This window comes from Colobus angolensis, unplaced genomic scaffold (assembly GCF_000951035.1).
Source record: "Colobus angolensis palliatus isolate OR3802 unplaced genomic scaffold, Cang.pa_1.0 Scaffold229, whole genome shotgun sequence".
NCBI classification, from domain to species: Eukaryota; Metazoa; Chordata; class Mammalia; order Primates; family Cercopithecidae; genus Colobus; species Colobus angolensis.
The window spans coordinates 629,592-640,432 of record NW_012115477.1 but is presented as its reverse complement, the minus strand read 5'-3'; the positions used below and the strand labels follow the sequence as shown (position 1 = coordinate 640,432).

Sequence of the window (10,841 nt, the reverse complement as noted above, 5' to 3'; positions counted from 1 at the left end):
CCACCATGGCACAACCTTTGCTGCCACTGATCTTCCTAAGATGGCTTCTCCTCAGTGCACAGGTGTTCTCTGCCAGTGGCCATTGTGGCTTGTGGCTCTCACCATTTCGCCCTCAGAGAGGGGATGTGAGCACAGGCTTACCCTGAATTATTGATAGAAGAACTAAGACTAGATATAATTATCTCAGGCTTCTTTTTTAAAGACTTCATTAGCCAAGGGAGATAGAAGTTAAGGCCTAGGGCCTGCCCAAGGTGAGAAGTCTAGTAGAAGACCTTCTTCTCATTAAATTGGGACCTGAGAGCACTCTATCTTCAGAGTAATGGTGAATCAGAAGGAAGCCTGTCGCCACAGTCCATAGCAGAGAGGAATGACTTGTGAGCACAGCAGCAGATGAAAATGATGTGAGAGGGTGTGAGAGAGAAGATACTTAAGAAATTGTGACTTTAGGCCACTCTTGCATAGTTCTGCCATCTGGGGTTATATCACCAAGATAATCTGGGGAAACTATAGCACTGTACTTGACTTAAGATAGTCCCAGACTAGTAGCTTCTCCAGGCAGGAGTCAGAAACAAATTATCTCTAGAAAAAAGAAACTTTCATTTTAGACTTCAAAGAATTTTAGTAGAAATAAATTCTATTTTCATGAGAGTACATAGTAAGTACATAGTTAAACATAAACAAGCACAAAAGGAAAAAAGTCATCATGAGCAAAACAAAATAAATAGCAGATACAGACTCCAAAATTTTCAGATATTGGAATTACCAGACACATCTTATAGGACAGCTCTTATATTAAGTATTTTAAAAATAGTTTCAGGCTGGCAGTGGTGGCTCACTCCTGTAATCCCAGCACTTTGGAAGGCCAAGGTGGGCGGATCACCTGAGGTCAGGAGTTCCAGACCAGCATAGCCAACATGGTGAAATCCCATCTCTACTAAAATTACAAAAATTACCCAGGCATGGTGGCATGCGCCTGTACTCCCAGCTACTTGGGAGGCTGAGGCAGGAGAATCACTTGAACTCAGGAAGCAGAGGTTGCAGTGAGCCTAAATGCTCCAATTTAAAGATACGGAATAAACATATTTTGTTATATAACAAAACAAAAAAGAAAACTACAGGCCAATATCCCTGATGAACATAAAACTCCTCAACAAAATACTAGCTGTCTGAATCCAACAGTATATCAACAAGATAGTAGTCCATGATCAAGTGGTTTCATATCAGGGATGCAGGGATGGTTTAACATATACAAGTCAACAAATGTGGTACATCGTGTAAACAGAACTAAAAACAAAAATCAAATGATCATCTCAATAGACACAGAAAAAGCATCTGTCAAAATCCAGCATCCCTTTATGATTAAAACCTTTAGTGAAATTGGCATAGATGGGACATACCTCAAGGTAATAAAAGTCATCTATTATACTGAAAGGGGAAAAGTTGAAAGCATTTTCCCTGAGAACTGGAACAAGACAAGGATGCCCACTTTCACCACTTCTATTTAACATGGTACTGGAAGTCCTAGCCAGAGCAATCAGACAAGAGAAAGAAATAAAGGGCATCCAAATCAGTGAAGAGGAAGTCAAACTGTGGCTGTTTGCCACTTTGATTGTATACCTAGAAAAATCACAAAGACTCATCCAAAAAGCTCCTAGATCTGATAAATGAATTCAGTAAAGTTTTAGGATACAAAATTAATGTACACAAATCAGTAGCACTGCTATATACCAACAATAACCAAGCTGAGATTCAAATCAAGAACTCAACCCCTTTTACACTAGCTGCAAAATAAAAATAAAAATACTTAGGAATATACCTAATCAAGGAGGTAAAAGATCTCTACAAGGAAAACTATGAAACACTGCTGAAAGAAATCACAGACAAACAGACAAACAAACAAATGGAAACACACCCCATGCTCATGGATGGGCAGAATCAATATTGTAAAAATAACCATACTTCAAAAGCAATCTACAGATTCAATGCAATTCCCATCAAAATACTATCACCATTCTTCACAGAGCTAGAAAAAACAATCCTAAAATTCATATGGAACCAAAAAAGAGCCCACATGACAAAAGCAAAAAGGATAAATTTGGAGGCATTAAATTACCCAACTTCAAACTATATTACAGGGTATAGTTTGGTAACAGCCAACTGATCTTTGACAAAGCATACAAAAACATAGAGTGGAGAAAGGACACCCTATTCAACAAATGGTCCTGGGATAATTGGTGAGCCACACGTAGAAGAATGAAACTGGATCCTCGTCTGTCACCTACCTTACGCAAACATCAACTCAAGATGGAGCAAAGACTTAAATCTAAGACCTGGAGCCATACAAATTCTAGAAGATAGCATCAGAAAAAACTCTTCTAGACGTTACCTTCAGCAAAGAGTTCATGACTAAGAAGACAAAAGCAAATGCAACAAAAACAAAAATAAAATAAATAAATGGGACCTAATTAAACTAAAAAGCATCTGCACAGCAAAAGAAATAATCAGCAGAGTAAACAGACATTCCATAGAGAAAATATCTGCAAACTATGCATCTGACAAAGAACTAATATCCAGAATCTACAAGGAACTCAAACAAATCTGCAAGAATAAAACAACTAATGCCGTCAAATAGTGGGCTAAGGACATGGATAGACAATTCTCAAAAGAAGATATACAAATGACTAACAAACATATGAAAAATTATTAACATTACTAATTATCAGGGAAACGCAAATTAAAACCACAATGAGATACAACCTTACTCCTGCAAGAATGGTCGTAATTTCAAAATCCAAAAATAATAGATGTTGGCATAGATGTGGTGAAAAGAGAATGCTTTTTACACTGCTGATAGGAATGTAAACTAGTATAACTACCATGGAAAACAGTATGGCGACTCCTTAAAAAACCAAAAGTAGAACTACCATTTGCTTCAGCAATCCCACTACTGGGTATCTACTCAGAGTTAAAGAAGTCATATGAAAAAGACACTTGCACACACATGTTAATGGCAGCATAATTTGCAATTGCAACAATATGGAACCAGCCTAAATGCCCATCAAGCCAATAGGTGGGTAAAGAAAATGTGGTGCATATATGTGTGTGTGTGTGTATATATATAGAGAGAGAGACCATGGAGTACTACTCAGACATAAAAAGGAATGAAATAATGGCACTCACAGCAACCTGGGTGGAGTTGGAAATGATTGTTCTATGTGAAGTAACCAGGAATGAAAAAACAAATATCCTATGTTCTCACTTATAAGTGGGAGCTAAACTGTGCGGACACAAAGGCATAAGAATGCTGTCCTGGATTTTGGGGAGTTGGGGGAAGAGTGGAAGGGGGCATGAGGGATAAAAGGACTACACATTGGATACAGTGTACACTGCTCAGGTGACCAGTGTACCAAAATCTCAGAAATTACCACTAAAGAATGTGTCCATGTAACCAAAAACCACCTGTTCCCCAAAAACTGACATAAAATAAAATAAAAGGAATGAGGGTGGAATGATGTTATCAGAAAAAAAAGGAAAAAATGGAGTTTTTCACCAGTAGCACCTCAAAAATTTGTAATGATATACTTTAAGCAGAAGAAAAGTCATACCAAATAAGAGCCTAGAGATATGACAATAAAAGAGGACCAAAGACAGTAAAACATAGGTACATGTATCTAAAGGGACACTGATTGTATAAAATAATAATAATGTGAATGTGGAAGCAAAAGAAAGAAGAGACAAAATGATAATAGCTGGCTGTTACTGTTTATGTCAGGAGGGAATAAGTGAAGTTAAATGACATGAAGGTCTTTGCATTTTCTGAGAGGAGGGGAAAGGTATTCATTAACTTATAACTTTGATTAGGAGATACAATAAAATCTAACCTCATCCAATTTATAAGCAACACATTTAATACATAAACATGCAGTAAAATGGAAACTAAAAAATAGGAAAATAAACCAAATGCATCTAAAAAGGTAGCTAATATAATAAAATAACCACCAGACAAAATAGAATTTAAGGCAAAAAGCAGTACTAGAAAAAAAATAGTGTTACTTTAAAATAATATCACAGTTCATCAAAAAAATATGACAAATTAAATTTCAGGTAACTACTAAGCCTCAAAATATAAAGAGAAATAAGAAAGAGAGGGCTATGTTAGGAGAAATAGATACATACCAACAGTCACTGTGGAAACCTATTTCTTTCAGTATTTGATAAAGCAGACAAAAAGTCCAGGAAATCTATAGAAGATGTAAATACTACTACAAACAAATCAGATCTCAGATCTAATGAATGAGTATGTATATAGCACCTAACCACTCAAGAGTACATTTATTCTTCAGCACACACAAAATATTTATGAAAAGTGACCATGGAGGACCATAAGAAAAGTTGCAGCAAATTTCAAAGGATTAAAATCACAGAGAATATGTCTTTTGGCTATAGTGTGATTAAGCAAGAAACCCAAAACAATGAAATATCTAGAAATGTCCCATATATTTGTAAATGAAGAAATAAACCGTAAATAACCCCTGAAATGAAAAAATTGCCACCGAAATCGGAAATTGGCCTTATCTGAACAATAACAAAATTACTACACATAAACTTTCAGGTCAAATAGTACTTAGAGGAAAAATATATAGCTTTACTAGTGGTAAATAGTAAGCTAAGCACACATCTCAAATTAGAAAAGGGACAGCAAAATAAACTCAAAGATGAGATAAAAGTAAATAGTAAATAATCTTGAAGTCAATAAGGTGAAAAACAAGTAGCCGATGAAGTATGATACATCAACCATTTCAAATATTAGGTTTTTTGGAAGGGGCTGATACAATTGATAGACTACTGGCGAAATTGATCAAAAAGAAAGAGAATAACTACACAAATCTAATACCAGAAATGACAAAGGGAATTGTACTAAAGATGTTGCAGATACGAAAAATATAATAGGAGAACCTTATGGAAAGCATCTAGCCAATAAATTTAGATAAAATGAAATGGATTCTCAAACGTGTGTTCACCAGAACAACAGCATCAGTCTTGTCTAGTGTCTTGTTAGTAACACAAACTGTGGGCCTTCACCACAGGCCTACTGATGAGAAACTCTGGGGATGGAGCTTGGAAATCTGTGTTCTAACAAATCCTCCCAATGATCCTGATGCTCTGAAGTTTGAGAATTGCAGAACCATTCCAAAACAAATGGTAAACAATTTTCACTTAGGTGAGTGCACAACTGGTTTCAATGTTTATTGTTAGAATTAAATAAATGGTCACTTTTGAGGAGGAAAGAACTGTCTTTTTAAAGAGGTTTAAATAGTATAAATGAAGCTTGGATTTTGTCAAAATAAAATTAACATATCTTTTTATTGATTTCATGAGACTGACATTGCATGTGAAAAATCAAATATTCATTATCAAAAACTGCTTTGAAATACTTTAAAATATCTCACAGAAATATTGAAAAGATTTTTTTATTTGCAATTTGCTAGTTATGGAACCTCTCTATGTATTCCTTTGTCTGTCTTTTACAATGACATACTCAGCTCATGTAACCTTCTTGTCATTCCAAGATTATTATTTTACACTAGGATTTTTAAGTTCACCAAGAAGTTTTTTTAAATTCCAAAGTGCATTTCAAAAATACCCTCATGAGTCTAACATAACACTCAGAATTAAAGCCACATTTCTGAATCACAAAAATTTCTCTTATTCTATTTGTTTCACTCAGCTTTATTTAGTTACTATCTACACACTTATTGTATAAATGACAGATTTCCAACCAAAAGCTCAGTAAACACTCAGAGTAGTCAACTTTAATCATAAACAATCACAAAACAAACCTTAAAGCATTTATATCAATGTGAAGCTTTGTAGGAAATTGTTTTCTCAAAGTATTGTGGATGATTATTATGAATAAAATAAATGAGGTAAAGTAATGTTACAATAATGATCTGGAACTGTGAGTCAAATGAGTTAAGATTAAAGGCATAAAGAAACTCTGCCTAATAAACAAGCAGATAACTGCTGGAAAGAAAAATATGTTCCTCGTTTGAAATTAACTGCCAAACATTCTCAACCTACACAAAACTGTCATAAAGGACATCTAAATCTGTCCTTGTTTGTAACATGTGTTGTGACAAGATTTGACAGTTTATCAAAAAACTATAATTGCCACCTAAACATCTAGCATTTTGTCAACTGCAAATATGTTTAGTGAAAGCATTTATTTCATTTAAAATACAACATCCATTTTTCTTCACTTTCTGAAAGGACTGACTGAGTTTCTTTTTTCTCTAGCCGATCAAGCTGCATCAGAACTCTCTTTGAATTATTTATGTTGGAATTGTGAAGGGTAAAAGAATAATCAGTAAAGCAAGAAACTATTACCAAGGTAATATATATATACATATATATTCTGGGTATTGACTCAAAAGACCTTCAAAATACAATAATTCTCATAGATCCATAAAGATGACATTTAAATATGCTTGCCTTGGGAAGGAGAAAGATAAGGCATTGTCTCTATATCACAATTTTTGTTTCCAGAATAATTTAAGAAACAATGTCCTTAATAGAAGGTGCTATGCAATAGGCATCATTCCTACCTGTAACTTGTGAAAAGCAGTCAATGATAAAACAGATGTCCCTCTCAACCTACAGAGACCAAAGTAAACAGACACTAAATCCCCTTGCAATAGACCAGGTAGGTAACAGAAATGTCAGAATAACAAAGCTACTTCCCTGACACTACTAATGGTTCATTTCTTTCTGGGAAAAGGTTTTTTTTTTTTTTTTTTTTTAAGCAAAAATCTTTCCAGTCTCATGTTTGGGATTTTGTTCTTTATTGTAGTTGCTTGGTAAAAGAGAAAAAAATTATGCAAATATTTTGTAGTACTTTTAAATTTTTCCTTTGTTCTGATAAATCTCAAAGAAAAGGCTTAAAAGTGTATAGTTGACACCGCCCTACTTGGAAATTCAGGAATCCCACATTTTAATCCACACTCTGCCTCTATTTAGCTGATAGATCCCAGGCAGGTTGCTTCATTTCTCTGAGCCTTAGTTCCCTGTCTGTGAATTGTAATATCAGACTAGGTGGTCTCTAAGGCCATATCTATCTTTAACATTTTATGACTGTAGACAAATTTCTGGAACTATAACATATAGCAACAGCTAGAGCTTGAAACAAAAATAGCAGCAAGACAAAAATTTCTCCTCCTTAACACCTCAAGGAAAATGCAACCATGTATGGGTTTTAAATGTTTACATTAGCATTTAATCCTATTTAGGTAATATTAAACCTGTTTAGAATCTGTTTTGTTTTCTTAAATAAACTGAAAAATGTGTGACACACTGAGAATAGTAAGAGAAAAATAAGTTGAAACTACAAATACTTTTTAGTGCTTCTAAATTAAGCCACGGGATTTTCTTTAGAAATCACTTTATGTAGTCTGCCTAAGGGTGAGAATTATGTGGTATAGGTAGGTCTGTTGATTTTTTTATTTTTTTGATAAAAAGAATACAAATGAAGGGTTATAGACAGAAATGGGCTGGCATACACTGTCAACCAGGAAGAGAGTGAACTAGGGAGAAAAGCATGTTGATGTCAGGTGAGAGGTGATTGGATCAGCAGCAAATCATTTTGGTGTAATATTTAAAACATAGCTGTTTATTTGAGTTTATAATGATACCCCATTCAATATATAAAACTACCTTTTTATAGCTAAGTAATGTTTTTCACAGACATTGTTGAATCTTACCCATCTTTGTTGCCTAGCCCATTTCTTATCCCATTTCTGAGCTTATCCTATTCATGAACCCAACACATTAAGGAACCCCAGAAGTGTGGTGAGAAAATCTATTAAATTATTTGATTATTTTACAATATGAAAAAAATGATGATTTGGTTTAGGCTAAATGAAAACATCCTGGTATCCAAATGTCAGGCACACAATTAGCAAGATATAAATGGTTGATCTGATCTGATGCCTCCATTATTTTTATGAAATTATTGGCATCTATGGTCCTTTCTACCTCCTTCCTCACTATTTCCAGCCCCAATACACCACGGAAGTTGTATGCTTAAAATTTGCTAACAAACATTTAATTACCAAATATATTTTGTTCATCTTTTTTATTATAAAAGTAATAAATGTTCAAATGCCACACTGACAACAGTAAAATATAACAGTCCTCCTTCATTCTCAGCTCTCACAACCTACTCCCCTCTCCAAAGGTAATTATTATAAAGAGGACTTCCATACTACTTGGATGCTTTCAGTATCACATAATCTTAAATACATAAACATAATACTATGCATATTTTTGTGACTGACTTTGTACCTTTAGAAAAATACCTAGGAGATATTTCCACATGATTACACTTAATCTGTTTGATGGTTGCATATGTATACACCATAAATTATTTGGTAATTTACCTATTGATGAACATTTGTTGATTTCCAGATTTTCCTTTTATAAACAATTCTAGGGCAATGACTGTTTGTCATGCACCATTTTTATACCCTAGAAGTAGTATAATACCTGATATATAGGAGGTGTTCACAAAATATTTATTGAATGAATGAATACAGCAACACTACTATGTAGCCATATATATTTGGGGTGCTGGTGAAAATTTCTCTGAAATAGATTCCTAGAAGTATACATGATGAGTCAAAGCTTACGTGCAAAATTAGCCATGCAAAACCTACATATTTATACATTCCATCCAAACAGAAGACCTTATCCATCTTAACATTTTGACTACCTGATGTGTGAAAATGGCGTTTTCTTGATTACCTCAATTGTTTCACGTTTCTTAACCATTTATTTTTTTTACTGTGATTGCCTACCTATGCCATTTTTCAACTTTCTATTTTATTGTCTTTTTCTCACTTCATTGGGGAAATTCTTTCTAAAATAATCCTTTGCATATACTTTAGTAGGTAATTTTCCTTTTAAACTTGGGTTTTGCTTTGTAAAAGTTTTATGTTTTTATGCATTCAAATTTGTTTAAATAGCCCTAGGAAACTAATACTGGTGCTAATAGAAAAAAAAATTCCATACAGTGTAAATTCTTGATTATTTAGTTTAAAAGTGTGAAGTGGGAGATGGCAAGCAAAAGTGTGAAGTGGGAGGTGGCAAGCAGGAATTTTTTCAAAAGACCCAGGGTCGATTTGTGACCACGCGCCGCAAGGGGGAAGGGACTCTAACGGTTGAGTAACAACCGGAAACCGTTAGAGTCTGTGCTTCATTTCCGTTCCAGTCTCGGTGGCAGCTGGATCGCTCGACAGAGTGCCTCTGGTAGTTGGCCAAGATGCCGAGTATCAAAATCTTCAGCGGCAGCTCCCACCAGGACTTATCCCAGAAAATAGCCGAGCGCCTGGGCCTGGAGCTAGGCAAGGTGGTGACCAAGAAATTCAGCAACCAGGAGACCTGCGTGGAAATTGATGAGAGTGTGCGTGGAGAGGATGTCTACATCGTTCAGAGTGGTTGTGGCGAAATCAACGACAGTCTAATGGAGCTTTTGATCATGATTAATGCCTGCAAGATTGCTTCAGCTAGCCAAGTTACTGCAGTCATCCCATGCTTCCCTTATGCCCGACAGGATAAGAAGGATAAGAGCCGGGCCCCAATCTCTGCCAAGCTTGTTGCAAATATGCTGTCTATAGCAGGTGCGGATCATATCATCACCATGGACCTACATGCTTCTCAAATTCAGGGCTTTTTTGATATCCCAGTAGACAACTTGTATGCAGAGCCAACTGTCCTGAAGTGGATAAGGGAGAATATCTCTGAGTGGAAGAACTGCACTATTGTCTCGCCAGATGCTGGTGGAGCTAAGAGAGTGACCTCCATTGCAGACCAGTTGAATGTGGACTTTGCTTTGATTCATAAAGAACGGAAGAAGGCCAATGAAGTGGACTGCATGGTGCTAGTGGGAGATGTGAATGATCGTGTGGCTATCCTTGTAGATGACATGGCAGACACTTGTGGTACAATCTGCCTTGCTGCTGACAAACTTCTCTCAGCTGGAGCCACCAGAGTTTATGCTATCTTGACTCATGGAATCTTTTCTGGCCCAGCCATTTCTCGCATCAACACTGCATGCTTTGAAGCAGTGGTAGTCACCAATACCATACCTCAAGAGGATAAGATGAAGCATTGCTCCAAAATACGAGTAATTGACATCTCCATGATCCTTGCAGAAGCCATAAGGAGAACTCATAATGGGGAATCTGTTTCCTACCTGTTCAGCCATGTTCCTTTATAACAGAATAACTTCTAGGTTATGCTATTTTAAAATGAAATAAGATTAATAAAAATAAACCTTGCCTTTATTTTTTCTTAGGTTTGATTAGAAGTTCAGCAGAAGAGTCAGCTTGCTCCAGTGTAACTTTGTACATCCCACATCAGGTATATAAGAGTTTACCTTAAATTAGGGAAAAACAGGTTAAGAATAATCACTAAGATTTCCTGGCTGGGTTGTCTCATCTGGCTTCCTTGATGATTTTGTGAGCCCAGCAGCTTTAACTATAGCCTTTCTGTGCAAGATTTCAGACTTTTGAGGGTGTTTTGTAGAGGTATTTGAAAGTGATTGGAAAGCTTACGTATGAATGCTTCAGAGTTTTCTTTTTTCAGAACAACTAGCAATAAAGCCACCCAATCTACCCCCTGGCCCCAACCCCCACTTTGTTTCACAAATTCTCCAAGTTCTATGCTCAGTTGCAGCAAGAGCCCTGAGCAACCACAAAATTAGTTCTGGTTGCTGAACCCCCTGAAAGGCAGGAATAGATAACTTTCAGCTTGAGCAGCCACTGGGATCTTGAGAGGAAGCAACA

The 10,841-nt window shown here is 35.8% G+C and overlaps 1 protein-coding gene across 1 annotated transcript; it reads left to right on the top strand.

Moving 5' to 3' along the window:
* The first annotated feature begins 9,242 nt into the window (after positions 1-9,242).
* PRPS1L1 (phosphoribosyl pyrophosphate synthetase 1-like 1) lies at positions 9,243-10,318 on the top strand. Its single transcript, XM_011944149.1, has one exon. It carries the CDS (start codon positions 9,317-9,319, stop codon positions 10,271-10,273), a length of 957 nt encoding a protein of 318 aa, XP_011799539.1. The 5' UTR covers positions 9,243-9,316; the 3' UTR covers positions 10,274-10,318.
* The last annotated feature ends 523 nt before the right edge of the window (positions 10,319-10,841 follow it).